Source organism: Syngnathus floridae, chromosome 19 (genome assembly GCF_059516105.1).
Source record: "Syngnathus floridae isolate MCC-2025c chromosome 19, RoL_Sflo_1.0, whole genome shotgun sequence".
Taxonomy (NCBI): Eukaryota; Metazoa; Chordata; class Actinopteri; order Syngnathiformes; family Syngnathidae; genus Syngnathus; species Syngnathus floridae.
In genome coordinates, this window is record NC_142431.1 from 685,786 (window position 1) to 713,693 (window position 27,908).

General features: G+C 50.0%; 5 protein-coding genes and 1 non-coding gene across 18 annotated transcripts in view; 3 read left to right on the forward strand and 3 right to left on the reverse strand.

The window, feature by feature from the left end:
* LOC148381329 (uncharacterized) overlaps positions 1-8,251 on the reverse strand; it is a 26,391-nt gene extending 18,140 nt beyond the window's left edge. Inside the window, exons 1-2 of one of the 2 annotated variants that reach the window (XM_088361596.1) lie at positions 8,058-8,251; positions 6,627-6,704 (exon numbers count right to left, since the gene is read on the reverse strand). The gene's annotated coding sequence lies outside the window, so the exon portion shown is untranslated. Of the gene's footprint in view, positions 1-6,626; positions 6,705-7,936; positions 7,959-8,057 lie in introns of those variants that run through there. The other variant, XM_088361597.1, reaches the window with a different exon arrangement.
* On the forward strand, positions 2,080-10,221 carry ptk2bb (protein tyrosine kinase 2 beta, b). Of its 3 annotated transcripts, XM_088361573.1 has the most exons (31): positions 2,080-2,220; positions 3,146-3,375; positions 3,684-3,862; positions 3,927-4,014; positions 4,093-4,172; positions 4,239-4,301; positions 4,389-4,443; positions 4,508-4,648; positions 4,720-4,794; positions 4,867-4,968; positions 5,043-5,160; positions 5,280-5,319; positions 5,382-5,416; positions 5,494-5,538; positions 5,609-5,706; positions 5,774-5,855; positions 5,915-6,015; positions 6,090-6,205; positions 6,276-6,376; positions 6,856-6,945; positions 7,019-7,223; positions 7,283-7,391; positions 7,452-7,511; positions 7,591-7,713; positions 8,553-8,705; positions 8,889-8,924; positions 9,010-9,034; positions 9,174-9,208; positions 9,289-9,423; positions 9,522-9,602; positions 9,666-10,221. In XM_088361573.1, exons 2-31 carry the CDS (start codon positions 3,175-3,177, stop codon positions 9,879-9,881), a joined length of 2,988 nt encoding a protein of 995 aa, XP_088217699.1. In that variant the 5' UTR covers positions 2,080-2,220; positions 3,146-3,174; the 3' UTR covers positions 9,882-10,221. The 3 variants fall into 3 exon arrangements, with proteins under 3 accessions (XP_088217699.1, XP_088217697.1, XP_088217698.1); XM_088361571.1 differs by having other exon boundaries at positions 8,553-8,924; XM_088361572.1 differs by lacking the exon at positions 2,080-2,220 and adding an exon at positions 2,319-2,481 and having other exon boundaries at positions 8,553-8,924.
* On the reverse strand, positions 10,023-13,500 carry chrna2b (cholinergic receptor, nicotinic, alpha 2b (neuronal)). 2 transcript variants are annotated; one of them, XM_088361577.1, is made up of 6 exons: positions 13,352-13,500; positions 12,515-12,666; positions 12,387-12,431; positions 12,183-12,292; positions 10,551-11,616; positions 10,023-10,487 (listed from the first exon to the last, which is right to left on the reverse strand). In XM_088361577.1, exons 1-6 carry the CDS (start codon positions 13,425-13,427, stop codon positions 10,362-10,364), a joined length of 1,575 nt encoding a protein of 524 aa, XP_088217703.1. In that variant the 5' UTR covers positions 13,428-13,500; the 3' UTR covers positions 10,023-10,361. The 2 variants fall into 2 exon arrangements, with proteins under 2 accessions (XP_088217703.1, XP_088217704.1); XM_088361578.1 differs by having other exon boundaries at positions 12,515-12,686; positions 13,352-13,487.
* On the forward strand, positions 12,715-12,797 carry trnal-uaa (transfer RNA leucine (anticodon UAA)). Its single transcript has one exon. It is a non-coding gene; the product is annotated as a tRNA-Leu (tRNA).
* On the reverse strand, positions 13,480-27,342 carry LOC148381333 (uncharacterized). Of its 6 annotated transcripts, XM_088361590.1 has the most exons (14): positions 26,983-27,342; positions 26,019-26,739; positions 25,872-25,933; positions 25,020-25,143; positions 23,042-23,119; positions 22,760-22,904; positions 22,230-22,302; positions 20,777-20,837; positions 20,058-20,172; positions 18,017-18,237; positions 15,032-15,238; positions 14,399-14,844; positions 14,161-14,293; positions 13,480-13,610 (listed from the first exon to the last, which is right to left on the reverse strand). In XM_088361590.1, the coding sequence occupies exons 12-14, from the start codon at positions 14,836-14,838 to the stop codon at positions 13,560-13,562; spliced, it is 624 nt and encodes a 207-aa protein (XP_088217716.1). In that variant the 5' UTR covers positions 14,839-14,844; positions 15,032-15,238; positions 18,017-18,237; positions 20,058-20,172; positions 20,777-20,837; positions 22,230-22,302; positions 22,760-22,904; positions 23,042-23,119; positions 25,020-25,143; positions 25,872-25,933; positions 26,019-26,739; positions 26,983-27,342; the 3' UTR covers positions 13,480-13,559. The 6 variants fall into 6 exon arrangements, with proteins under 6 accessions (XP_088217716.1, XP_088217715.1, XP_088217711.1 ...); XM_088361589.1 differs by lacking the exon at positions 18,017-18,237 and having other exon boundaries at positions 15,032-15,233; XM_088361585.1 differs by lacking the exon at positions 18,017-18,237.
* Positions 24,903-27,908, forward strand: baalcb (BAALC binder of MAP3K1 and KLF4 b). 4 transcript variants are annotated; one of them, XM_088361594.1, is made up of 5 exons: positions 24,903-25,208; positions 26,003-26,076; positions 26,443-26,742; positions 26,936-27,126; positions 27,212-27,908. In XM_088361594.1, exons 3-5 carry the CDS (start codon positions 26,562-26,564, stop codon positions 27,428-27,430), a joined length of 591 nt encoding a protein of 196 aa, XP_088217720.1. In that variant the 5' UTR covers positions 24,903-25,208; positions 26,003-26,076; positions 26,443-26,561; the 3' UTR covers positions 27,431-27,908. The 4 variants fall into 4 exon arrangements, with proteins under 4 accessions (XP_088217720.1, XP_088217717.1, XP_088217718.1 ...); XM_088361591.1 differs by having other exon boundaries at positions 26,490-26,742; XM_088361592.1 differs by having other exon boundaries at positions 26,003-26,742.

Genomic DNA, 27,908 nt, shown 5'->3' on the forward strand with positions numbered 1-27,908 from the left:
CATCGCTCCTGCAGCCCCCCCGTCCTCCGTTTCATCAGAGGTGGGCCGAATGCATGTTTGCGTGCTCGTCTTCTTTCTTACCTTGACGGCACACAAAAACACATTTGGTGATTACTCCGGTAAAAAGAATGTTGGAACGATGTCTTGCATTTATTTACACTTGCATGAAGTGCATGCTGGTTCTCATGAATGTTGGACTGATGTCTTGCATTTACACTTGCATGAAGTGCATGCTGGTTCTCATGTCTTGTCATCCAACACGAGCGTCCCCAAAAAGCCCATACATGGCCCGCGCTCCTTTCACAGGCCATACATGGCCATTTCCAATGTCAACACACACCTTACGTGGTGAGTCACGCGTGTGCAAAGCAAACGCATTGTTGAAATCGAAAGTGCAGTTTGTCAAGTCGAAGCGTATCATTCAAGTTGTTAGCTTGGTATGAACATGACTAAGATACTTTCCTGCTTCCTGATTTATTGGAACATTACGGTGTTGAAATAAATGCAACGTTTAATTGCCTTTTTTGTCACTTTGACGATGTGGTTCCAATTTCAGTTTGGAATGATTCACTCTCACTTGACACACCATGTGCATCGGCCGGCAGCTGACAGTCGTAAAAAAGCAGTCAAGCGCGGCGGCCATGTCATCAACGCCCGTTAATATGCGTCCAAACAACCCCCGGGGGGGGGAAGGCCTCTCTATCTGTGGACTATCTGACCTCTGACCCCTCGCCACTCCATGCTCAGACAAATGTTTGTACAGGGATCAACCTTCATTTTAAACTTGATTTGAGGAGCCGCTAAAAGTCCTAAATGGCCACCACGGCCCGCGATGAAGCCGGCCGGCCAGCCGGCTTCTCTCAACCCCTCGTGTGGTTTGAGGACATGCAAGGTGGAACGGCAGGGGGGGGGGCGACCGCTGAGGGGAGGGGAGGGAGGGGATGCGCAAGATGAAAACATTCCAGGTCAACTATTTGCACTGGCAGCCTCAGGGCGGGGTCGGTGGTCATTAAGGTGGGCCGGCCGGAGCGAGCGTGGCTTTTCAACCACTTCATTCCCCCCCTAAAAATAGTCGAGATATGTCCCACCCATAATGTCTCGTGGCAATAGTTACACAGTCAGCAAAAATGGAGTCATGCTGGACTGGGGGAAGAAAGCTTCACACGAGTGACAATAACAAAGTGCCACTGCTTGACTTATTCAGCGTAGGGGTCCCTCTCGTGGATGGAGAGTGAACTGCAACGCTACAGACCAGCCAATTTGCGTCAATATATTATTCCCCCTTTCAAGTGGCTTTAAAAGACTTCTAAAAAAGGTAGCAGTGGCTATGTTTGCGAGCTGCTTGCGTCAGAAAGCAGCGAGCAAAGCACAGCAGCCACCTGCTGCACATTCCAGGCCTTCTTGGCCTGAGCGGCCTGCGGACCCGCCGTGTTCTGCTGCTGCTGCTGCTGCTGCTGTTGTTGTTTTTGTTGTGCCCCAGACATGAACCCCTCACAGCACAGCTGTCGGCATTGCACCAGGCTCAGCCAAAAACGACCCTCCCTCCCCTGGCACGAGGCTGCCCAAGGACAATTCAACATAGGCTATGAGTGGAAAAACATCCCAATAAACTCTTTCACTTCTCAAACTATGTATAGATGATAAAGGGAAACGTATAGGGGGGTGAAAAATGCAGATTTTGTTGCAGGCTTTAATTTGGAAATAGTTAAATGAGATTAAAAGATGACATGCGGCAAATGACATTTTTAAAGCGGACTTGTTCCAAACTACAGTGCATTTCTGGCGTTGTGGCGCCCTCTGGTGTTCATAGTAAATAATACACCCAAAACATTGCAATAATATAAAAACGTCAAAACTAGATTATTTTCAAATCAGAATAATAAACATAAAATAAGCAGAAAAAAATGCAAGGTTTAATAGAGTTTTAAGAGACGGGGGGGATAAAAATGATGTTTTGTTAATACTTGTGCACCTTTGAGACTCATCCAAAACAAAAGCATTCATTTGGGTTTTGGTTAAGCCAAGTTGGAAATCATTTTTACACTCCGTATCACATGCTGTTGTGAAGCTGTTTGCTTTCGCCGCAATAAGGAAGTGGTCCCACCTTCCTTCACACACACACCCACCCACACCCACATGAGACGGGACGGGACGTGAGCGAAAGACTCTCTCAAGGGAATGCTTGCTGTTACTTCTCACGGCTTTAACACACACTCGTAGGTAAGATTCCACACGTCTTCCTTTCCGTTTGCAACAACGCGCCTGGCTTATGTAAACACACAGGTAGAGAAACCAAAACAAGGAGGCCAAGATTTCCCTGGAAACTTGACCTTTGTGGTGACTCGTGAGCGGGCATGTTGCTCATTTGACACATCCGGAACGTGTGGCCTGCGTACAAATGATTTACAAGTTGTAAAAAGTTCGACGCTGGCTAGTCGTGCGCGAGGGAACTTTGCTCGGGAGCGCTGCAAGTCTGAGCAGGTGAGCACACGAGCCACCGCATTCCAGCGCCGCCGCCTCACTGAGCTTCAAATCAAGTCGCAACTTTTTAATGGCGGCGAAATCTTCCAAAGGGGCAGCGGCCTCGCAGGTAGTCGATAAATCATTGTCAGTATGTTCTGAGCCAAATAAGAATAACGAACTCAAGAAGGAGCCCGTTGCTTTCCGGGTATTTGCACCAGCCGTGGAATTTTTGTGTCATTCATCACAACCTGACACTGACGGCCACTCCTGGAAGGAACCTGGAAAGCTCTCCAAACGTTCAACGGGAGCATCAATTGATTTTGTTTTGGGTCATTTGTCCGCAACATCAACTGCGCTCAATCCATCCGTCCGTTCGGCCCGAGCGATGGTGCAACCCACTGCACCCTCTCATTCCCTCGTCATGACACACAAACACACATGAGAACACGCACAAACACACACACCCGCGGCCCAGCTCGGGAATGCGTGGCCTCGGGCTAACCAAACACAAGGCTGCGTGCGCTAGGAGCCGGAGAGCAAAGCAAACGCACGACGCCAAGCCTCCTTTCCCAGGCAGACAGCCGAAATACATTGCTCGTCTTGGCTCATCGTTACGGCACTAAAAGCTGTTTCCCACGGAACCTGTCCGAATTTCTAAGCCGCATTTCTATCTCCGCTTTAGCGTGCTATGAGGCCCGCCCGACCGTGACCATGTACGAGGTGATGTCCGGCGACACTCTGTCCTGGAAGGCGCCCAGCCCGAGACAGAGCGAGGACGAGCCGCCCGCCAACTCGCTGCTGCCCGCCGGCGCCGGCGGGCCCGTCAAGATCCTCAAGGTGTGCTTCTGCACCCACAATACCCTGGGCAAGAACTTCAAGCTGGTCAAATGTGACAGCTCCTGGCAAATCAGGGTGAGTGGAGAGGAGGAGTGCAACTTTATTTATCTTGGATGCCTACCCCATTCCAATCTTTGTTTGCTTTGGATCAGCGCAAAAAGATAGGATTCTGAAATGCGTGAAAATCAATCAACAGCATGTAGACAGAAAGGCGCACGTTAGCACAGCTTAGCAGCGCGGCTAACGAACAAAGGGGAAACCCCCACCGACTCGTAATGTAAAAATCGTTAATGAATGACAAACTGTTGCCCTTTGACTAGAATTAATGCGCCACTGGCTTTGCGCTGAAAGACAAAAGAGGGTCAAACGTGGATTTCCCGCAGGCGATTATCCGCTCCATCCTGATCAGCGGGCGTCTGGGTCCAAACGTGGAGCACGGCTCCTGCTACGGCCTTCTGCTCAAGCACCTGAAATCCGAGGAGCTCCACTGGCTGCATCCCGAGCTGACCGTGGGCCAGGTGGAGCAGCGCTACGAAAGCCACCACGTGGAGGCCGAGTGGAGGTAAGCTCCGCCCCAACCCGCGGGGAGGATCTTGTTCTTCATCTTCCGCCCATTCCCCGAGCAGGTATGACCTTCGCATCCGATACATCCCCGTCAACTTCCTGGAAAAGTTCAAAGACGACCGCTCGACGCTGGTGTACTTCTACCAGCAGGTCCTTGAAAAGCCCCAACTGTTGGATCTTTTTTTTCTTCTTCGCCCAACGTGAGCTATTTTGGTGCTTTGCGGGCAGGTCCGAAGCGATTACATGCAGTACCACGCCAGCAAGGTCAACGACAACATGGCGTTGCAGCTCGGCTGCTTGGAGATCAGGTAATGGAGCCGCGCCGCAGCAAACGGCACCTCGACGTCTCGTGAACCGTTTGCCTTTGCTTTCAGGAGGTTTTATAAGGACATGAATGCAAAAGGACTGGAGAAGAAGTCCAACTTTGAGCTGCTCGAGTAAGTTGACCGCCCCGCCCCGCCCCGCCACGCCACACCGTCCATCTCGCCAGTGGTTTTAATTCTGAGTGTTTTGCCCACGTGAAGAAAAGAGGTGGGCTTGGACCTTTTCTTCCCTCCGACGCTGATTAACAGCATGAAGGTAAGCTCCGTTTGGGTTTCTCAACTTTGAGCCCAACCTGAATGGAGCTGTGGAATTTTCCCAGTCCAAGCAACTGCGCAAGCTGATCCAGCAGACGTTCCAGCAGTTCGCCACGCTCAAGGAGGACGACTGCATGGTCAAGTTCTTCGAGACGCTCAAGGAGTTTGCCAGCTACGACGAGGAGGTCTTCCCCTGCGAGCTGGTGGTGAGTGCCGCCGCGCAATTTCACACGCAGTGACGGGGGCGGTGCTTCACACGGACGCCGTGCGTCCACAGCAAGGTTGGAGCCTGGCCGTGGAACTGGTCATCGGTGGGCGGGGCATCCGCCAACGCACGCAGAAGAACGCGGCGGTGAGCGCCACACGCACTTTGAGCTTTGGCTTGCGCCTGACCGACGTCTGACGTGTCCAATGTCTGGATCAGCCCGTCTTTATGGCCGACTTCAAGCAGATCAAGAAGGTGCAATGTCTGCCTCAGAGCAACGGCAAGGCTCTCATCAATCTGGACGTGGAAGGCGCCAGACAAGTACGCCCCGGCCGCCGCCGTCCTCCCCCAAAATCACCTTGTCTCCACCGTACGCTTCTTGTCGGCCCGCGCAGCACTTGACCATCAACGTGGCCAGCGTGCCCGTCGCCGAGAACATGATGGATCTCATCGACGGTTACTGGCGCTTGGAGAACAACTCGGAGGACTCCATCATTGACAGACAAAATCACGGTAACGCCTCGCCAAAAAGCTCAAAAAAAGAAAAGTACGGCGTGTGCTCTGGCGCCACCTGGTGGCGCGTTGAGGCAAATGTCCGGCTCAGCTGATGCAGTTTGTCTCCTGTTTGTCAGACTCCAGCGCAAGGAGCTCCCTCCCTGAGATTCCAACTGGGTGAGTTTACTTGTGGCCACGGAAGCTTCCAGCCAACTTCAATTCTTTTGTTTTCTCCCCAGAAAAATGGACAGCGCCCCCACGCGGCACAGTATGGGTACGCTGACTTGCCGCTTCTCACTGTCTTACGTCAACAAAAAGCGATTTGCTCAATAAATCACCTTGCGCTTTCAGGGTCGGACATCTATTGCGAGATTCTGGACGAGAGGCCCAGATCAGGTGGCTTGCGTTGGTTATTTTGCCACGGCAGCTCTTTTGAAAACAATAACGTCTTCCATGATTCGTTAAGCCGTCAAGTACGGCATCGACCGCGACGACATCACCCTCGGGCGACTCCTGGGCGAGGGCTTTTTCGGCGAAGTCTATGACGGCGTTTACGCAGCGGCGGTAAGACTGCCATCAACAACTTCCTTTTCCTCACACGCCGACTAAGCGGATCTTGTAACCGTCTCAGAATGGCAAGCAGATCAAAGTGGCCGTCAAGACTTGTAAGGACTGCTCGGCCGACGTCATGGAGAAGTTCATGAGCGAAGCGGGTAGGTCTCACCGACACCCACCAGTTGGGGAAAAAAAATGACTTTTGCGGCTTCGGCAGTCATCATGAAGAACCTGGATCACCCTCACATCGTTAAGCTCATCGGCATCATCGAGGAGAACCCCGTGTGGATCGTCATGGAGCTTTACGAGTACGGAGAGGTCGGTGGCGCTCAGTAACACGCCAGGCGGAAAGTCCAAATGTTGCGGTCTTGACGCTATGGACGTGTCCCCAGCTCGGTAACTACCTGGCGCAGAACCAGAAGCAGCTGAGCAACACGACCCTGGTGCTGTTCAGCCTGCAAATCTGCAAAGCGCTGGTCTACCTTGAGGGCGTCAACATGGTGCACAGGTCAGACGACAAGATGGCGTCCGTCCGACCGACCCTCCGGCTCGGAATTGACACGCGGATATTTTTGCAGAGACATCGCTGTTCGAAACGTGTTAGTCGCCAGTCCCGACTGCGTCAAGCTGGGAGACTTTGGACTCTCGCGCTACATCGAGGACGAAGAGTACTACAAAGGTTGGCTGTGCGCCGTCGAGTCCGTCGCCTTACGATTGAAAGTCGACTAAAAAGAGCACCTTAGATCGATCTGAATTTTGTGCAGAGGAAACTACGCAGCGACAAAGTTCACATATTATGCCTGTTAAACTGCTTAGTAAGTTTCATGGATTGCATCATTTTTGAAATGGCACCGTTGCGTCTGACAATATGAAACTAATATCATATATGTACAAAAACAAAATACTGTATAGAAAAAAAATGGACTTACAATCACGTGGTCCGGGAGCAGACATCAGGAAAACGGTACCAGAGGTGGACTTCCTTGTCATTCAAACAGGCAACAGTCCTTCAGGAAAAAAAAAAAAGATATAATGAGAAAAAAAATTCTAAAGTGACTTCATTAAATCCAAAATGTTGGACTCACAATGTAGCAGCGATCGCACGAAAATTCAGAGAGTCTAAAAACAACACGATGACGATACGCTTTGAAATTGCAGCATCGGTGACGCGATTGCCCATCAAGTGGATGGCGCCGGAATCCATCAACTTCCGACGCTTCACCTCAGCCAGCGACGTCTGGATGTTCGGTCAGTGGCGCCTTCGCGCTTCCCTTTGAATTTAGGCAGGCCAGCTCACATTCCATCGCCTTGCTTCATCCAGCCGTGTGCATGTGGGAGATCCTGAGCCGAGGCCAGCAGCCTTTCTTCTGGCTGGAGAACCGAAACGTCATCAACCAGCTGGAGCAGGGCATCAGGTTGCCCAAGCCCGACGACTGCCCGCCGGCGCTCTACTCGCTCATGACGCGTTGCTGGTCCTACGACCCCAGAGAGAGGCCCAACTTCACCGAGCTGGTGATCAAGATCAGGTACGGACGGCTCTCAGACGCTGGCTATCTTTATTCTTGAACTTGAATGTCTCTGGCAGGGATGTGCACAAGATGGAGAAGGAGCAGGAAGTGGAACGCAAGCGGGACAGAGCGCGCTCCACCAAATACTTTGACGCCAAGATCAACTTCACCGAGCCACCTCCCAAGGTAGACGATGCGCGCTCGGAACCTCGAGAGACGCATGCGCGCTCATTGTTCTCATTGCAGCCGTCAAGAAAGAAATCGGGGCGTTTTGGGAACACGCTGAGCATCGGCTTGCACATTCAGGTGCTTTTCAATGCAGCTTTTGACTGGACTTTAAGAGCTCGAACCAAATGTGCGTGCGTGCGTGCGTGTGTGTCCGCAGTTGAACGAAGCTCTTTGCGCCAGCTCGCCAGACCTGGCCGGCCCGTGTGACTATCAGTCACCCGTGGACTCCATGAACACTCTGCCAATGCCCATCAGGTCTCCTCGACGTCGCAGCATGGGGGTAAAAAATGACGTTAAAATCGACAATGCGTGAAGTGAAGTTGCCCCCCCCCCCCCACACACCCCCTTAAAAAAAAAAAAAAAAATCCAGTCAATGTCTAATCCAATGACAACAAAGGGAGATATGCCAAGCCCAACAACAAACAAGATGGACACGTACGATGAACACACAATATAATGACATTTTGTACAACACATCACCAGCTATGATCACGTTTAAGTACCTCAACATCATTGTCGTCATTTTAAGTGGCAACAAACTTGAATTGAATCTCTTTCTTCACTTGATAGCCTATTTGAGTGCCTTCAAATTTCCCCACACAATCACTTGACAGCTGTGCTTACCTGCCAACCAAGTCCGTATTTTGTATGCTGTCAGTTGTCAATGGTCGTCTTCCACGACGCAGCATTAGGCAGTTGGTTCTTTCTTGTTTTGGGGTAGAAAATGTATCCACGGAGCATTTATCTCGTTCCGAGTTAGCAATATTATACATTTCGTTTACCTTCGCGGGCAGGCAGTTTCTTCTTCGTTGGTGTCCCGGTCGCGACTTTCTTTCATTCAGGCACCACACTGCCCCAACAGGCCAATACCTAATAGTACAGTATCTAATTGGCTTCAGTGTAAATTCAATTTAAGTGTTTTTTAATATTTGATTCAGTAGAATAACATTTAATAACATTAAATACAATTATCTTGACTATTATGATACTCACACTCATTCTGGTGCAAAATAAGGAGGACAAATGACCTTTTTGGTCCTGCACAGTTCATGGAATAAAAATTCCATGGTATCGCTTTTGTGAATTAAAAACAATGTGTAACTTCTCCGGTTGTTGCAGGAGAACGAGTTTCCCCGCGTGGAACCCAACAGTCGTGAGGACGCCCAGCTCCTTTGGCAGATGGAGCGCCAGCAAATGCGCGACACCTTACAGCGCCAGAAGGCGCAGATGGAGGCAGACAAAATGTGGCTGGAGAAAGAGGAGCGACTCCTGGTGGGGAACACAGCCTCGCTCGCGTTTGTCAACTCCCTCACCGTGTCCACCTGTCCTCCGCCAGTCCCCCTCGACCGCCGAGGGCGTTCCGTTAGTCTTAAGATCGATGTGCCCCTCTTGAGCGTCTCAAAGCGAGGCTCCGTGTCGGTTTGCTATAAAATGAACCTGCCTGTTCTTTTGCAGGACCCCATGGGACCAGAAGAAGCCCCAGCACAAATGGTAGGCCTTGTCTTCGCTTTAGGTAGTTTGATCATCCAAACTGATGTTGTCCTCATGAGGTGTATGTCCTTTTTGTCTTTTGTAGCCAGATGAAGCACATGCTGAAAATGGTGAGTAAAGGAAAAATTGTAATATGTCTGCATTGAGGATAATTGCCCCCCCACACACACACACACACACAGTCAATGAACCTGTAGACAAACTATATTTGAATGAAATAATAAACAAAAAGCATCTTGTGTTTTCCAGGCCCGCCATCAAAGCCTCCTCGGCTCACAGCGCAGGTTATGACCATTTTTGGACGATCACGCCGAACGACAGCTTGAGTTTAATTTCCCGACGATGCGTTTTGTTTCCAAATCAGCCGGCGCCCACCGCCGAGCTGGACCGTTCCGACGACAAGGTTTACCTGTGCGTGATGAACGTGGTCAAAGTTGTGGTGCAACTCAAGAACGACGTTGTGGACATGCAGCCTGAGCAGTACATCACGGTTGTGCAGGTGACGCAAACCATCGTTCCTAAATCCCATTTCAATTCTAATCTTTGAAAGTGGAATAATCATGACAAGCCCATTGTGTGCGCTCGCTCAACGTGCAGTCGGTGGGGATGGCCTTGAGAGAACTGATCAGCAGCGTGGACGACATCCTGCCCACTCTGCACGAGTCTGTGCGCACCGAGGTACCTCTCCCCTTTCCCTTTTCTCGAGCCGGTCGGATCTAACTTTGTGTTGTCCCCGCCCAGATCGAAGGCACCCAGAAGCTGCTCAACAACGACATGGCCGAGCTAATCAGCAAAATGCGTCTGGCGCAGCAGAACGCCATCACGTCGCTGCGGGACGAGTGCCGCAAGCAGATGCTGGCGGCGGCCCACAACCTGGCAGTGGACAGCAAGAACATGCTGGACGCCGTGGACCAGGCCCGAGTGCGGGCCAACCTGGCCAAGCCCGTCCAGCCCTGACTCACCGCCGCAACCTTTAAATTATCTCCTCGCTCATCTGTACATATGTCCCTCCCATACGCTGTACATCCTCGCGTGCGTGTGCTCGTGTGCTCGTGTGCGTGTTGTCGTTCAACAAAATGGAGGCCTCTCCTCACCAAATACATTTTAGGATTTTTAATAACGAGAGCCTCCTCAACAGTTTGATTTTAGATATAATGTATAACATACTTTGACGCCACCTAGGACACAACGGAAGCGGTATAGATAATAAAGAAGTCCAAGAAAAAACAAAACAATGTCGTGTCCCGACTAACTCTCACCTCTCGCTGTGCCCCCAATAATAAATATATGAAACGTACTTGGAATGAACCAATTTGACATTTGTTATACCCGCAATAGGAACAAAACTTTCACCGTAGCCGACATGCTAGCATCCAATATTGTACCCGTGTAATGTTCATGCTAGCGATGGTCGAGGAGTCGAAAAGAAGTCAAACTCTAAATCATGCCTGCGAGCCAAGGAGGCAGGAAGAGGCCGACGGTGCCCAGGAGGCACACGATGATGAACATCCACAGGAAGATGCGGTCGATCACCATGGCAACATATTTCCAGTCTTCTTTCACCTGGATACAAACAACGGTTGGACGTTTTGGACTAAAGATCCGGAGCGCTGGCATTCTACTCACGCTGAAGTCGGCGTCCTCGGCCCTCAGGTGGTCGGCGACGTAGTGAACGCCTTCCAGGGCGTGGATGAGGCTCGGCGAGAGCGGGAAGTCCGCCGCGAGGGCTTCCTCTCTGGCGGTCCGCTTGATGGTGGAGGTCCAAGCCGCCGCCGCCGCCGGCTGCCTGGCGCTCTGCTGCGGCGTCTCGGGCCGCTGCGGCGACGGCGGGCGGAAGGAGACGTAGGACGCCAGAGTGCCCAACTCCAGATCCTCCAGCGAGCGGGAGGAAGCATCTTTGCCCCACGTGGCCGAGGTGCTGACGCTCGGCCCGGGAACTGCCCGGCCCCGGCGCCTCTCCATCAGCAGCCTGCGGCGCCTGGCGTTGGGCGCCGGCCTCCTCATGAACAGCCACCTGGGCACCAGGTCCAGAAAAACGGCGTGCACCCAGCGCGGCATCTTGTGCGTGTTGGGCGAGCGGTGGTGCACGTTGAGCACAAAGACGGTGATGACGATGGAGAGCGTGACGAAGATCATGGTGAAGAGCAGGTACTCGCCGATGAGCGGGATGACCAGCGAGGTGGACGGGATGATCTCGGTGATGAGCAGCAGGAAGACGGTGAGCGAGAGCAGCACCGAGATGCACAGCGTGATCTTCTCGCCGCAGTCGGACGGCAGGTAGAAGACCAGCACGGTCAGGCAGGAGATGAGTAGGCAGGGGATGATCAGGTTGATGGTGTAGAAGAGCGGCAGGCGGCGGATGATGAAGAAGTAGGTGATGTCCGGGTAGATCTCGTGGCAGCAGTCGTACTTCTTGGTGTTGTAGGTGCCCACCGCGTTGACGATGGCCCACTCGCCGCTCTCCCAGTAGTTGTTGAGATCCACCGAGGTCTCCAGGCGCTCCAGGTCGATCTTGGCCTTGTCGTAGGTCCACGAGCCGAACTTCATCTTGCAGTTCTGCTGGTCGAACGGGAAGAAGGTGACGTCGATGCTGCACGAGCTCTTGTAGATGGCCGGAGGTACCCAGCGGACGGCCCCCGTGTGGAACAGGTGCGCCTTGGTCATGTGGGTCACCGCAAATTCGCCGTCGGCGCTGCCCGCAAAAATGACGGATGGCGCCGTCAAAGAAGGCAAAGGGCAAACACACGTGAAATGGGAGGAGGCATTTCAAATGTTGGAGAAGACTGACTGTCTGAGCTGGTACCGCCTTCATTAATTCTACATGCAGGAACATTCTTTTCATTTTCATCATCTCCCCTCAAATGAATGAAATCTGTCATATCTTTCTCATATACTCCAAAATACAATCTTAAAAGTGTCTCCAGTGAGCTGGCCTTCATTAAACATCATTCATGACTGCTTATGAATAAAATGGATTCATGCATGAAGCAAGATTGGATGGGTTGGAGCAGCGTCTCATTTCATCCTTTTTTAGGACTGCGCTCTTATCTGAGCTTGTGTACCTAATGAACTGTCAACTCATTGGGATTTGTGGAGCTACATTATGTATAACCGCTAGATAGCGCCAGAGTCAAGGCAGTTATTTTCAAGCATGCTCCACCAACGGTTACTCATGTTAATAATAACAATACTTACTACTTCGTCTAACTTCAACTTTTTTTTTTTTCTTCAACAATTTAATTTTGTTTCCATACTCACTTATTATAGAGGACGATATCCGGGACCCATATGAGCTGTGACGGCACTCGGATGGAGGTCACGTTGTCATAATCTGACGGCTGCCAGCGAAGTTTGTAGTCATTCCACTCCTGGGGATGGATAAAAAAAAAAAAACAAAATTCAACATATCTGACTGACATTTCTTTTTATGGTGATGACCAAGTGATGAAAATGTCCACCCACCTGCTTGAGCCAAACATTGGTGGTCATCATTTGGTTCTTCTCATCCTGACAAAAAGGAAGTAAGGCTTCAGTCGAATTGCAGATGCTTTTGTTCCAAAAAAGTGATGAACCCAAACCAAGAGACTGACCACGTCGATGAGCTGCGCGATGGACAGTCCAAACTTGACAATGACCACGTCGGAGATGTTGGGAACCGGTCTGGACCACTTGTTGTAGCCAGCAAACAGCCTCTTGAAGAGCTCATCCTCGGCGTGGGAGTGCGTCTTGTCGTGGCACGCCACTGCCACAAAAGAACATTTCCTATTGGACGCAAATTGTAAACATGTGCACCAGGATGGCCGAGTGGTTAAGGCGTTGGACTTAAGATCCAATGGACAATAGTCCTCGTGGGTTCGAACCCCACTCCTGGTAGGTCATTTCAATGCAGAAGATAAAGGAAGCAGCTTTTTCTTTCCTCGACTTTTAACGCCACGGAGTCACGCCGACTTATTTTGACAGCCAAAATAAGAATATACAAAAGACACAAACAAGTCTGCCCACAAATTGCGCCCGAGTAGTCACGGCCGCGCTCGCTCTGACCTGAGCACGGATGCGCTAGCGCCCGGGGCGGCAGGGGGGCTTCCTGGCAAAGCCGCCGCCGCCGCGCGCATGCAAATGTGCAAACGTGATTTCTCGCCCATGCTAATGGCCTGGCCGCAGGGCATTTAGCGGGTGGGCGGACAGGTGCGCTGGCAAACAAGCCAGGCTAAACTATGATGTGAATTCATAAGCGGCTGGCCCGCTTCCTCGCCTCTCAAAGTTGATTTCATTGATGTGCTGAAAACCTCCACACCGTTTTTGGAAAGTGCCAGCATGGAGGAATTCTTTTGATTTTCTACCATCTCTTTCCCTTCATCTCAATGGAAGCAAAGTGCAGAGATGATTTTTGCAATTCCCAAGAAAGCTCACGTGATGCGTTAACCTACCTGCCTGACAGAAGAGCAGCGAGCAGAGCCAGTTGGCGGCGGCAACGGTCGCGCACAGGCGCTTGATTCGCTCCATGTGGACGGCGAGCGGAGGCTGAGCGGTGTCACGGTGCTATCTCGGAGCCCGGCGTAGGTCATCTTGGCCGCCGCGAGCGAGACATCTCACGCAACTTTGACACGCACTTGCCACGCGCGGCCGGCTCCGGCGTCAAACGCAACTCGTGGTCCTCCGCACTTGCTGAACGAGTTCCAAGCGCCCCTGGAAAAAAACATTTTCACCCATTAAGAAGATGGCTGAGCGGACCAGACCGGACCGGACCGCCTGCACTTTTGGAGGAAGGCATTCACACTCGGCTTGAATATCTGCTGCCTTCGTGGCCACACCCACTCCCCTCCTCTCTCTCTCGCTCTCTCTCTCTCTCTCGCTTTCTCTCTCTCTCTTTCACGCACACGCTGTCACATGATTCAGAGTTTGTTCTCAACATGTGGCATGTATTTAGAAACAAAGCTCCAAATTGACTTTACAAGCGTCAAAGTGTTGAACGTTTTCATATGAGCTGCGGACAACTATTGGAAAGTTAAAGTCGTTCCTCTTTAATGACACGGCCGCGGCGGCAACACGAAGCGCCAGATGGTGGAGCTTCACCTCGCTCCGGAGGAGACTAAGAGCATCTACAGACCTGACACAGGAGACGGCTTTCATATGTTTTCTCTCCTAATTGCCGCAATAACGTATGGATGGAAAATTCGTCAGAATGGCGGTGGGGGAAAAAAAGTCTGTCCGTGGAACGACGGGGCGAGTCTTATACGTGGCCTTGGATGGTGTCCCTCAGCTGTTTGGCGAAGGAGGCGTGAAGGCCTTGCGACGAGCTCTCGAGTCGCCCGGCGATGTCCGTGGCCGCCCGCAGCATTTCCTCAAAGGCGGCAGACTCTTCTCGGATTCTGTCCGGGAAATGCCAATGAGGAGTTAACGGAGGAAGAATAAAAAAATGTGAATCTTGTTCGCGCGGTCTGTGCTGGGTCCAACTTTTTTTTTGGCGTGCTTACTTCTGCATCCCTGCGAGGGTGTCCAGGAGCTCCCCTTGAAGCTGCTTCTCCAGGTCTTCCTCAGCCTTCTCCAGCACCTCACGGCAGCTCCGGTGCTCCTCCTGGGCGCCGGCGACGTTGGCCCGAATCACGTCCTCGTAGCTCTCGGCCCCCAGCTCCGCCCCGACGTACTGGACCAGGTTCTCCATCACGGCCCGGTTGGCGTGCTGGATGGCCTGCAGGAAGGCCACCTCCTCCCGGCGAGCCTTCAGAAGGCGGGCCGAAGCGCCCCGGGTGCCGAAGCGGACCGAGCACGTCTCCTCCCAGACGGGCTCGTCGGCGGCCGTTACGGCGGGGTAGGCGTCAAAGCCCGAGCCGTAATCGCCGTCCCCGCTTTGGCAGGTTGACGGGGTTGCCATGGAAATCAAGGCCACCAGAACGCCCGTCCACCAAAGCCGCATGTTAACCTAGAGGGACGGAAAAAAGCAGATGTTAGCGGCTCAATAAAAACAGAAGGACACAAGTGAAGGACATAAATAATTTCCTCAGCCTGCGATGTTTTTGATGTACCGGCCTCGCGCAACGTGGCACCAAAAAAGAAAAATAAATCAGTTCTCTTCTCGCTGCGCACCCAAGTGGTGTTTGAAAACTTACCAAATTGTGATCTCGCTTGTTCTTCTTGCGTTTTGGCGATTGCGGCCGAGAATGAAGGAGGTCCACGAGGAGCTTTTTCCTTCTGTTTGGCTGAAACCAATGCCACCTCACGCGTTGCCACTCGCGCCGCTCCGAGCTGCCGGCTGAGCGATGGCGGTGCCACGGAGGAGACCGGTGGGACTGAAGCGTTTCCTTTTCTCCACTGGGCTGAAAGAAAAAGGGGAGGAAGAAAAAGAAAAGGAAAGGAAAGGGAGGACTAATGGACTTCACATGTGTCTGCAGGGGGAAAAAGTTTTTTTTATGACCCGGGGCTGCGTTTGTGTCACTTCCTCCTTCTTTGAACACATGTTCTTGTCATGACCAAGCGCACCGCATGCTCTGGCTCGCAGGGTTCGAAAACCCGCCGTCTGGTTTGGACACGCGTGTCCGTGAAGGTGCCATCTGGGATTCATTTGTCACTGTCAGCGCTCAGCGAGCGCTTGAATGAATATTCCGTGGCAGAAATTCAGACTCACATCAATTGCATTTTTGTGACCTTCTCTAAATCAACAATTGCTACTGCGGCTAATTTGTGCGTCCTTGGCAGCAGCGTCCCAATAATTTTGCTATTTTTCAATCAGGCGGGTTTTGTCACCTGTTGCTTCTTCTGCAGACAAACAAAGTGTTTTTTTTGGTCCTTTTTCAGTGCCTTGGGCAAACAGCTATTTGCCGCGCACTTAATGATTTCGTGACCTCGCCAAGACGGCGCGCTTGCAAATGACACCTTAATGTCCTTTTTAATCTATTTTTTGCCATGGCCGTATTTTAATATGGAAATGACACACGAGCCGCTCGGGGCCACCTTTTGATAAATTGCAATTTCGACTAGTTTGTCTTTGTTCATATTTGCCTGGGCGGCATTATTTTCATCTGCCGTCCGCATTCGTACAAATGAAAAGGCAATAAACGAAGGCGCTCGCATCTCGCCGACACGACGGCCGTATATTGACGTCGGTGTAAAAAGGAGGCAATATAAATAATGCATTTGATCTGAAATGAAATTGGATTCCGGGGCCAAGGAAACTATCGGGGCGGGTTGTTGGGAGAGCAAGGCGCCATCTGATTAGTGCCACAGAAACACGGCTCATCGCGGCAAAGTGCATTTTAATTAAGCTCTTTTTGTCTTGACGGTACATTTGTACGCAATTAAATTAGGCATGTGCAAAAAAAAAAAAAATCCCCCTCCTCCCCGCCCGCCACTTGGCCGCATGCTCTCGGCCACGCTGGCTTTGGGGATAATAAATTCTTACTGCTTCTGCTACACTGCACGGTTGCAGCTGGGCTTCCCACACACACACACACACACACACACACACACACACACACGGGGAGCATCTTCACGACCCGTTTGGCTTCAGGGAAAATAAAATGGCGTCAAGGGAATGGGGGGGCCATCAAGAAACATGGCATGGACAGGAAGATGCAGCCGCATCAAAATGTCTTGACAGCAAATTGCTACTCTAAAATTTCAAGCCAATGCGCTCCCACCAAAAAAAAAAAAACCCACAAATTGCCTGGAGCCTTGGGTAAACCACAAAAAAAGAAATCAGACTAGGAGAAAAAAAACATAAAAAATCAGCTGCCTGCTTTCGTTCCCATGTTGGGTTTGACGCGTCAGCTTTTTGGTTCCGCTAAGAATAATTGTCGGCTCTTTTGCGCAATTGGGACCTTTTTGCGACGACATTGACGGGACAAAGTAGGTCGGCGTGGCAACTTTTGGACAAGCGCTGTCAAAAGAGAGACCCTCGACGCACCTCCACGTATGCAATGTACTGTTTAAATATAGACGCTGGCTGAGGCGGCGGCGGCGGCAGCGTGTCACCCTGACCTCAGCTCATTTTGTAACACGAGAAGAACAACGCGGACGGACGCGTCGTCCGACCGTCACCGGCGGATGAGGTCACAAAAACACAAGCAGAAGGAGCATCTCAAAGAAACAACATGGACATTTGCAATTGTTCTCTCCAGCGGCCGAGACGCGCTCAGCAAAGCCCAAAGCGATGGCTGACAAAAGGAGCCACCTAATATCTATGCTGATTCTTCCCTCATTGAGATGCAGGGGACGGATCTCATCGGAGGGAATTTTTTGGTAGCGTGACACAATCGGTGAACAGAGCCGGCTGGCTCTGTTGCTTCCTCGTGGCGGCCAATTCAATTTTGGACCACCTTTTTCCTAGAGATATTATCCTGGCGTATTAGCTCCCACTGTCGTGTGAGGAAATCCCATTAGCCAGGCCGAGCGGCGAGGGAGCTTGGAAGACCGACCGCCCGCCCGCCCGCCCGCCCGCCATTTGGCAGCAGCCAGCACAAAAGCCATTCGCAAAGGTGATGATTCAGTCTTTTTTTTAAATTTATTTTAATTTTTTTATGTATATATTTTTATTTTAATGTATTTTTTATTTATATGTTTTTATTTGAATCCCTTGCTGAATCGGCCAGGTCTCAGTCAAAGGTATAAAAGACCTTTGCTGGTTCCGGGTGTCAAATTGCGGCCGTACGACCTCCCGCTAGGCTTCAATTTGCTGCCGGGTCGGCGCTGACCTCGTTGATCTTGCGCCATCTGATATTGAGCGCGGCGTTCCGCTCGGGTAAGGACGCAGCTGAGGCCCCCGCGCCACATTTCAATTCCAACCGATCCAGGCGGGGACGGCTTGACTGGAAAATCCGTCTCCCATCAGTCCAGTCATTTTTTTTCTTTCCCCTCCCTTGATTGGATTTGAAACTTTCATACGAAGGCGGCCATCATTGTATTGACAGCGCGCACATCCATCGGTCATTGAATTTTGCAGGCAAACTATTTCCGGGAAGGATGGAGTCAAGCGACAACATCTCTTCGGGAGTCATCAAGGGGCTGGCTAATCGGGTTTGCCTGATTGCTGTCACGCTCGCCATTATTTTTCTTATGCAGTGGTGGCAAGCACCAAGCCCAAATACTTTTGTACTTACTCTAAGTAGATTTGAGTACTTTGTGCCATTTGGCCTTTAATGCGGAGTCTGCTGCTGCCAAAGTGAGCGATGGGTGATGGGCATGTCCTCGGGCTGGCTCATTTCCTGCCGCTCGCCTTACGTAATGAGCTCTGGGTTTTCTTTCACTGAGGTCCAGACGTCCAGAGCGGAGCCAAGAGCCTTGTCTGCTCTACGAGAATGCCCCCAGGCTTTCTTTTTTCCTTTAACAAGACGGACAGCACGGCAAAGTGTTTATCGCCCAGACGTTTATCGGCGAGCCTCCTCGGGACGAGCGAGAGCACGCAACCGGGACTAGCGAGGGCCTAGGTGAAGGGCCTGGCATCAATCAAGCTCAGTTGCGCGGCTTATCTGCGGGAACGCACGTTGCTGTGGCCTTAAGAACCCACCGGAAGGCGGAAACTCGGGAAACGCGCCAAGGCGAGCCAAGCTACGTCAATTGAACGGATACGCTATATCCGTTTGAGAGGAATTTGTACAGTATACTGGATGTGGCGCCGGCAGAGACAGAAACTCCCCAAATGAACTTTACAGACATGCCAGCAGAAGAGGCGAGGCGAGCCGAGTCAGACAGGAAAGGAAGCAGGTCTGACGCAAAGCTCCCTCGAGCTCACTCGGCGAGTCTAATGAAGTAGCAACGTGGCTAATTTGGGCCAAATTAACTTTTGGCTGCTTCCTGTTGCAAGCGCTGTATTTTCCAGACTCCTTTTGAAAGATAGTCAATACAATACAATGTCATTGTTTAGCCCCGCCCCCTTTGTATGTCACGCGCCGGCTTTATATGTCGGTGATTTAGTGCCTCGTGAATTGGCTAACATGAAACGAGAAGGACAAGGTGCTAACTCACGTGCGACATGCCAGTTCTTTTTAGAGCCCAGCCCCTGCGGTGGGCGGGCGGGCGGGCGACCCGCCGTAAACACCCGCCGCCACTGACCGACGAGCAATCTGCGTGCATATTTCAAAAGGTGACGGATGTGCGGCGCTGCCCCGCTTATCACCTCGGGTCGGGATTACGACCGATGGAAATAATTCATCCCCGAGCTGCCTGTCCTTACATCTGCAGGGGCATATTGAAGAGTTCGGCTAGCGGCAATGCACTATTTGTGTCTAAATGAAGCTCTATAATTCTGCACAACTGACTGAATTTTTAATGTCCCAAATTTTTATGGTTTTGTTGATGAACATGTGGAAAGGTGCCGCTTGAGCAGTTTGACCATCGTTTCTTTTAAAACGCTGACCACGGTTAGCCTCGTCATAAAAAGCCACATTGAGATTTAAGCGCTTCTCTTAAAAGGTTAAAAAGTCGCCCAAGTAAATTACCTCAACTGGAGTGGTCTTTTCCCGTCGGGCGCAAAACGCTCATTTGGCCCGGACGTGAATCTCCGGCGAAGCAGCTGCTCGCCGCCATCGATCAGCGCGGCCGAGCGTCCTCGGGACCAAACGTGACTTACGCTGCGGTAAGATCAAATGTGCTGATGATCGCATCGATTACGCCCCGATCCACACGCGCCATCAATCGGCGCGAGCCCGAATCGTAAAAATGCTCTGGTGTGCAGATTTTCCAAGTGTAAGCGGGTGGCCCTGTCATGATTTGCTTGCGCCTTCGTGGTTGGCCTGCGGACGTGTGTGATTCTTTTCTTTTTTGGAAATCCATTTTCCATGCTCATCCCAAATACAAAGGCGCTTGTCAGCCAGCCGAGATAAATGAAGAACCTTGACAGGCTGACAGCAGCCGCTCGTCATCTGTTAGCGTGCGAAAGCTCATCTCGTTGCACGTCACATCAATTACTCCCACCCACGCACGCCGTTATTATTGCCATTATTACCATTCACTGAAATCGGAGGCTGCCGTGAGTAAGTCATCCCTCGGCCTCCGCTGTTGTATTGAAAGGGACTCCCCAAAAATCAACTTGACTACTTGTTTAAATTCTCCCATTTGTATTTGTAAATATCAAGCTCCAAAGGTTTTTCAGCTAATGTGATTTGCGGAGCGTGTGGCGCCTGCCACGGCCGCTTTCCTCACCTGCAAGTGTGACAATCAATTTGCAGCAGCTGTCTTCATGTTGCGGCACACTTGACGAATCAGAATAAATGAACGCCGTCCGAGGCGTCCCGCTCCCGACCAGCCAGCCCCTGACCTGAAACGAGACAGACGTGTCTGATTGGATGACAGGTGGAACCAAATCCGTTTCTAAATGTTTGCTTTTTCAGCACCCAAAAAAAAAAAAAAAATCTCCATGACGTTACGCGCGAGTCGTCCGCAAAAGAAAAACGTGATTTGTTCCAACGTAGACTATTTGCCATAAATGGAAGGCAACATGCAAAATATATGCGGAGTTGCGACTCGATGACAAGCGCAGATGCGAAACCAACAGTTTGGCCAAACGACATCAGGTCCTCCGGACAGCCGCTCGTGTGCCGTAGACGAGTTTATGATGGCGGCAGATGTTCCTTTGAAAGCACTATCGAGTTCCATTGGCCGAGATGAGCGCTGAGCGCCATCTGCTTGGCGCGTTGCCTTTTTAAAACAATCCATATGCTACAAAACGCACAATTCAAGTTCAATTCAAGAGATTAAAAAGAAAACATTAAAAATGAATACATCATACTCAGCATAGATGTCAATGTATTCACATGGATGGAATCTCTTTTGCGACTCTGGATGTTTTTTGTTTTTTTTTTGACCAACCAATCAGGTGACAGAAAACTCCTGACATGATTGAATTTCAAATCTCCACTTACATCAGCCAGTAGCGACCTTCCCGGCCGGGGCAGATCACATTGACACAGAATAGGCTGAAATCTGTACGGATGAGAAAAGAAAAAAAAAAAAGGAACATCAAAATACAATTCTTGATAAGAAGAATGAAAAAAATGACAAAAAAACAATTGAATGAGAAATGTTTTTTGTTGGATTAAATTCCAAACATGGCGACTCCACAGCTGCAGTCTGAAAGTTTTGTTAACGAAATGCAGTTTTACATCACGTCTTGGGCAAGTGAACGGGCCATTGCGCAGCCACTGCAGACTTTCCACGCCATTTGCTTCATCTGTGCAAGAATGCAAATTGCACATTTTTCACATCCACCAGCCCAGCCCAGCCCAGCACACCAAATTTTAAAAATTCCCAAATTTGTGCATCATTAGGGTTCATCATTAGCCAATCCAATCAGTGTAAAGTCGAGTCGTTTGAAGGGGATGTATTTTATGGCCTTCAGCGGCTAAGCAAGCCGAAGGCTGACTCATATTAAGCAAAATGCTCTGACAACAGCTCAACTGACTGCGTCAACATTCTCCCCAATGAGCGCACAATTATCTCACTTAAGCACTTTGGCTTCTCCTAAAAAAACAAAAAATTGGCAGGCAGGCAGTGCGTTTGATGTTTGGCCCACTGCCGTCCACCGGGAGAGGCCCACTTTGCCAACGTGACGGCTGCGAAGCGCCGCAAAAGATGGAGCGAGCCCTCTCGGGACGCCGACGCTTTGTAGTTTGGAGACGTTGAGTCAATCCGGAAGAAATGCCAGCGCAACGGTGGCAAGCGGCGGCGGCCCCGACAACTATATGAGTGTTTGATCACTTTGTCATACAATATGTGTGATTTCATCTGCTGCGGCTCAAAGATGGTTTCAATCGGAAAAGCGAGAAGGCGTTAGCGGTCGAAGCCACAATGCAGCAAATCCGGCCGCCAAACCCAAAAGAGCCAGCCAGCCAGCCAGCCAGCGATCTGGCATACAAAGCCGAGCGTGTTTATCGGCCGGGAGCGCCTCGTCGGGATCGCTGGCCTTTTCAAAGCGGCTTTAAAAAGCGTCCGCCCGCCCCGCCGGTGGGAATTCAAAGTCCTTCCTCGGAAACGCAAGCGGCCTCTCGCCGAGAGTCGTCGGTTCCCGTCGGCCGCGACGGGGATTAGCGCCAGATCAAGTGGCAATAAGTCACGTTGCTCATGCGGGGCCGCGTGGGCGGAGGCGGACGTCGCTCGGAGACGTTGACATTTATCAAGATGATGCAGACGGCCTTCTGCTAAAGCTCAACTTTGCCAGCGAGCTGGCCTCAAAGCGCTTATTGTAAAACCGAAACAAAAGCCAATGAAACATCGGACAGTCCGGCGGTGCCTTGTGATAAGAGCGAGGAGTCGCTCGTTCGACTTTTTTGAGATACGAGCTGTTGCTGGCAGGCAGGTAGGCAGGTAGGCACTCACCACAAGCGGCAGAGTGAAGAAAGGCTCCAAAAAGAGACTTCCAGTTGCTTCACCCATGCCCATTTCAGCTTCACTGTCAAAACCAAAAAGAGTTGCGCATCTGAAACAGTTTGTAGGGTTTTTTTTCCTCTTGCTTTAAGCGGACATGCATTAAATTAGCAGCGGATGCCCCCCCCACCCTTCCGCTTTTTAATAGCACTTTTTGCGAGCAGCGTGATTACTTTGATTGATGTCACCAAAGGAGGGTCAAACCATATGGCTGATTAACCAGCCAAGAAGAACAAAAAAAATAATTATTATTATTCCTGCTCCATTAACGGCACTCTGAACTTTCACAGTTAGGAGATGAGTCAGAAAGATAATGATGTTATTGTCTGGCTTTTGCTTTCAGAATTCACATGGAGACGTCAGCTTGCGAGAATGAATTTTTTGGTCATCGTCCAATTCATAATGCGCTCTTTATTCATCGCGGCGGTGTCGGTGTGACTTTCATCCTAAAGAATGCCAATCATCACGGCGCTCCCTCTTACTGTCTGAAATGCTTCTTTTCAATTCCAATTCCTCCTGACGCAGGCAGCCGTGTGATAAATCGCAGGCAGGACACAAATCCGTCGTCATCCCTTGTAAATCTTCACAAGTGGAATTGGCCGCTTGCTGTCTTGCAGATGCGGCAACCTGTAGATCAAAAACGAACAATAAAGAAAGTTGTCATGTGTGGCAAATGTCAAGAAAAATAATTCTTTGCACGCTTATAAGCGATGAGCTTCAACCCTTCCATTTTCCTTTGATTGCATCACGCTCATTTCACCCACTCGCTGCAGCCGACTCGTCTAATTGTCCGGTCGAGCTCGCCCGAATGCTTCGTCCGTCGCTTTACTCGCTCAGCCGCACTGCATAAAAAAATACGATACAGCCGTAAAAACTTTGTTACATATCAAATAAGTGCATGGTGTGTGTGGGCGCCGCCGCCGCCGCCTCTGTGGTTAACTGCCACACAATTACAAAGCTCTAACAAAAAAAAAAAAAAAGTCCATCACCATACGAGGCATTTACTACATGCGCCTATATTGCGGTTTACCTCACGTCACCCCCCCCCCCCCCCCCAACCCTGCACGCTGCACTCAAATTAGAATAGAAGAGAGTAAAGTTAAGCTGCCTTCTCATTAACGTGCCGCATTGGGAGTTTGCGGCATGAATAATTCAAAGTCGACGTTCATTAGCCGCGCTGATCAAATGTTATCAAATCTGATAGTGGAGTGTAAATATTGTCAGATTTTGGTGGCCTTTCAATCGCGCTGGAATCGCATTTGGAAGTGGTTATCGACGACGCTTCCGATGAATAATGTGCCTCGACGTGGTAAAGGAGCTTCAGTCATGAAAGTCATGCTTTTGCGCTAACTGATCTATGATCTAGCACGCCGCCTCTGTCTCCGCCCCCAGCTTCCGATGATTGACGCAGTTACGCCAAAGTGCTTCCATTGTTTCAATTGTCTGAATGATGTTGCGCCACTGCCACTCTGGAGCACTTTGCGCTAATGAAAAAGGCTCATGTTGGGACGTGATGGATAGACAGGGCACGACCTCTGTGGGGAGAGGGGGGGGGTCTGGCATGGTTGGAAACAACAACAACAACAACAAAATGGAATTTCCACTGTCATGTCCACGTGAGTAAAGTGTCAACTCTTAGCTGATGCAATGTGCAAAACTTACTTTGTAATTGTACACTCGCAGTGTGCAGCATATCAGTATTTGCCATCTGCTTGAATCTTTCACACAGCATGAACTGATAGCAAAATCTCAGCGTACGATACGATCGACTTTTTTCGGGTGCAAACATATGCTGATTATCTTTCCGGCGCATAATTAAGTCTTGCGCTGGTTTTCCTTTTAAGTGGAAATAATTTGGAAGCATTCTTTAGCTTTCTGCCACTTTCGTTCTATTTTGCGCACCGACTTTCATTTTTTAAAACACCCTTTTATAGCCCAATAAAGTAAAAGACTGAAGACCAAAGTAACAGAAAAACACTGGCATGTTGGATGCTATTTTCATTTTGTAGTTGCAGAGTCACACTTTGGCAGGAGAGCGAGTGCATGACTCATGAGTTTAACTTGTCAACGTGGACCCTCATGAGTCCCAGCAAGAGTTCACGTCGAATACAATCACCAGAAAAAAATGGAAATGAATAATAATTCAAATTGTAGCTCACGGGAACTTTTGCAATCAGTGCTGTCAAAATATTAAGTCAAAGGGCGAAGGATAAGTTGTTCGATCCATTCTGGTGCTTGTTTCTTTCTTTTCTACATTCGACAAAATGATGGGACTGCCCTCTTGTGGACAAAAATTGCGGTACACATCACAATGGTTTTAAAAACAGGGTACTACTTACTAGACAAAATTATTTCTGAACACGGGTCATTTTCTATTCAGTTATTCACTGGTAGTCGTGTCACTATGAATCTGTATTGATTTTAGGTTCCTAATAATTTCTCTTTTTTTCCTGGAGCATTCATTCACCACCGAGGTTTCAAAGGAGCCTTTCAGGTTTGAAAGAGTGCACTCGGCAGCTTTTAGTCAAAATAGGTCGAATGATGCCTGGGATCACCATGGGTTACAACCTGACAACACGTGTGGGTGGGTGGGGGGGACGGGGAGGGGGCTGGGAGGAAGACTCGCATCCTATCCTGCAAGGGGTAGTGGAGGAGGAGGAGGAGGCAGCGAGACAGCAACAGACAGTCTCCTTCCTTCCTTCCTTCCTCCATCCATCCAGCAGTAAGCCTCCATCACCTTACCTCACCGCCATGGTCTTCATCTTCCATCCCGATGAATGAGCCTCTCGCCGGCCAACATCAACAAGCAATCATCGTCGTTCATTTCAATCGGCGCTGTCTCTTTGCTTCTTTCGTCCCAGCTGGCCTGCACACAATACGTACGCGCATTAACCGTGTGCATGGATTTGGACCCCGTGGACGGCGTGCAACGTACGTAGTAGCAACTACAAGTATGTGTGTGTGTTTTGCAGAAGGAATTTTTTTGATCATATAGTGTGGATGGTCGCAATAATGTGCGACTGCACTGCATCGTACCGAGAGCTATGCCTAATATTATGACCCACTTAGTATGTAGTCATACAGACAACCAACGTAATATAAGAAATATAATTAAGATAGTTATTTAGACTAACATATATACATATACACACATACATACACATATACATACATACACATATATATATATATATATATATATATACATATATATACATACATACACATATATATATATATATACACACATACATACATACATACACACACATAGTGCTTGAAACTTATTTTTTAAAGCAGTAGTCAGGGATAGTTAGATTTTTTAAAACATATGACCTAAAACGTCCATGCAATATATATGAGCAATTCGTAATTATCCTTAGCATACCGCTAATCGCCAATTAGCACCCACTTCTACTCATTTTCACAGTAAAACATAATAAACCAAACAGTGTTGGACACTTCTATGACTCCGAATAGTTTTAACCAAATTCTGTATCAAAACAAACTAAAGCTAAAGCAGACACATTAGCATTAAAGGTCAACACATTAGCATGAAGGTCACGCCATTTAGCAAGCAAAGGCCTTGCTTACCGGAGCTCAATATGATGCTTCTTCGATGGGGAATAAGCTCCTTACGTCGAACATAAGTGGTCCTAACAAGCAAGCGACTCATTATATATTGATAGAAGTGAGTTAATAATTGTTTGATATAATTTTGACAGGAGATTGATTGCTCACCAGGTGCGTCACCTCGACCGTGGAGTATGAGATATGAGCTGCCTTGTGGCCGATTGAGGTATTACCTTCACCGGTTTTGTGGGTTACAAATCGATTCATAGTTCGGCTTGTGAAAGGAAAATCGATTCTAATTGATGATTGATTCTAATTGATGTTCCTGTTTAAACAAGTGGCCCTACTTGGAAATAATTGGAGCTTCTAATTGGCCTCCAAGACAGAAAGCCTACAGTGTTGTGTTGGTTTCACGTTCCACTTTTGGAGTTGTGAACATTCTGCAGGAGTTTGCTTTAAAGCTGCAGAAAGAAATAATGAAGTTTATAAGGAACATTTGTCAGATGAAGAATATATTGTCTGGGAGTCTTCTCGTCAGCCTTCACGCTGTGATTGGAGTGCTCGCTCGGGTGTCTCGAATGCATACGAACAGATTGCAGCGTGCCGAATGAACGGCTCATCATCGTCTCGTCGCCACAGACGCAGGGAGCACGACTCTCATTAGCATGTCCGCCAGACCGGAGTGATGGGAGGCCAACTCGCGTGAGCGCCATGGGCTGCGGCGGGAGCAGGACGGACGCGCTGGAGCCTCGCTACCTGGAGAGCTGGACCAAAGAGACCGAGTCCACGTGGCTGACCGCCACAGACACCGACATCCCGCTCTCGTCCATCCACAGCATCCCGTCCGACGGCTCCGAGGCCTGCTTCGCTTCGGAGAAAAACGCCGGTCCTGGTAAGGGGACAAAAGAAAGCGCCTTTGCAAAAGGGCTTTTCTGCTGTGCTTTGAGGCCTGGAGGAGATGAATGGACACTCAGGGACAAAAGACGACATGAAAAGACCGCACTTGGCTCTCATCTCAACACGCGTGCAGCTCACGTCTTACGTCACCATGCGTTTGTCAGATATTTGTCACGGTTGCATTTCAGTTCCCAATATCTTCGAGGACGGCCTCCCGCCTCCCGCTCAAGCGTACCTCAAAGTGTGCTCGACGGCGTCCGAAGCCAGCCTCAGCGACGTCAAGCCGAGCGGCAGCGGCGTTCCGGACACGCAGAAGGGAGCCCCCGTTTCCTCGGCCACCACGGTGCAGCGCACCAGCGTCCTGCATACCGAGGAGATTGTGAGTGACCCAGACGTCATTTGCATTTTGGGCCATGGATGATTCCGATTTCAAGCGCAGTGAGACTCAGATTTGTCCACAACAGACAAAGTGGCAGGACAATCGCATGTCCACCAAGCAGGTGACCATCACGGTGACGCAGAGCATCCATCAGGTGGACAAGAACGGCAAGGTGAAGAAGTCGCTGACCACCTACGAGGTGCTGACGCCCTCCGAGGCTGTCGTCAAAACGCCCGCCGGTGGTGGCGCCGCTGCCAGCGCCACGCAAGGCGACAACATTCCATCGCATCTTTTTTCACAGTAGCTCATAACCATACGCGTTTCCAAATCCAGCAACATGTATTGATGATCATAAAACACAAAAATCAAATGAACAACAGCATTCTTCTGCAGTTACTTCTACATTTGACAACTCACTTTTCTCATATTTGAGCTTTCTGTACTGCTTTGCAGGGAGAAAAGGGCCGAAGCATTGTGGATGTATTTTTGGGGTCACTGTGAAGGTCATGTTCAGTTTTGCGCTCGTGGAAGGGCTTGAATAACGTGGCACAATCAAGTATCTTGCGAGGGTCTTGAGTTTACCCTCGAGGACGAGAGCTGAACACGCTTGAGCTAAACTCACAAGTGATTTCTAATGAGGGAAATTATGAAATTTCTACTTTAGCTCCGGAAGCTGACATTGAAGATTGCACTTTTAGACTGGGGTGAATGTTTTTCTAGGTGTTATTTGTACTACGGTGTGTCTTGACTTCTGTCTTGATTGGTGTTTTGTAAAAAAAACA

Excerpts from the sequence above, each read along its gene's own strand:
- chrna2b (XM_088361577.1), bottom strand. The coding sequence starts at position 13,427 with ATGGAGCGAATCAAGCGCCTGTGCGCGACCGTTGCCGCCGCCAACTGG. Across the intron at positions 12,293-12,386 it reads CCAATGTTTGGCTCAAGCAG|GAGTGGAATGACTACAAACT; the intron begins GTGGGTGGACAT and ends ATCCATCCCCAG. Across the intron at positions 10,488-10,550 it reads CCGAGGACGCCGACTTCAGC|GTGAAAGAAGACTGGAAATA; the intron begins GTGAGTAGAATG and ends GTTTGTATCCAG.
- baalcb (XM_088361592.1), top strand. The coding sequence starts at position 26,562 with ATGGGCTGCGGCGGGAGCAGGACGGACGCGCTGGAGCCTCGCTACCTG. Across the intron at positions 26,743-26,935 it reads GGAGAAAAACGCCGGTCCTG|TTCCCAATATCTTCGAGGAC; the intron begins GTAAGGGGACAA and ends GTTGCATTTCAG. Across the intron at positions 27,127-27,211 it reads TCCTGCATACCGAGGAGATT|ACAAAGTGGCAGGACAATCG; the intron begins GTGAGTGACCCA and ends TGTCCACAACAG.
- LOC148381333 (XM_088361589.1), bottom strand. The coding sequence starts at position 14,838 with ATGCGGCTTTGGTGGACGGGCGTTCTGGTGGCCTTGATTTCCATGGCA. Across the intron at positions 14,294-14,398 it reads ACCCTCGCAGGGATGCAGAA|AATCCGAGAAGAGTCTGCCG; the intron begins GTAAGCACGCCA and ends TTTCCCGGACAG. Across the intron at positions 13,611-14,160 it reads GGGACACCATCCAAGGCCAC|GGGCGCTTGGAACTCGTTCA; the intron begins GTATAAGACTCG and ends GTTTTTTTCCAG.
- ptk2bb (XM_088361571.1), top strand. The coding sequence starts at position 3,175 with ATGTACGAGGTGATGTCCGGCGACACTCTGTCCTGGAAGGCGCCCAGC. Across the intron at positions 4,969-5,042 it reads ACGTGGAAGGCGCCAGACAA|CACTTGACCATCAACGTGGC; the intron begins GTACGCCCCGGC and ends CGGCCCGCGCAG. Across the intron at positions 5,707-5,773 it reads ACGGCGTTTACGCAGCGGCG|AATGGCAAGCAGATCAAAGT; the intron begins GTAAGACTGCCA and ends TAACCGTCTCAG.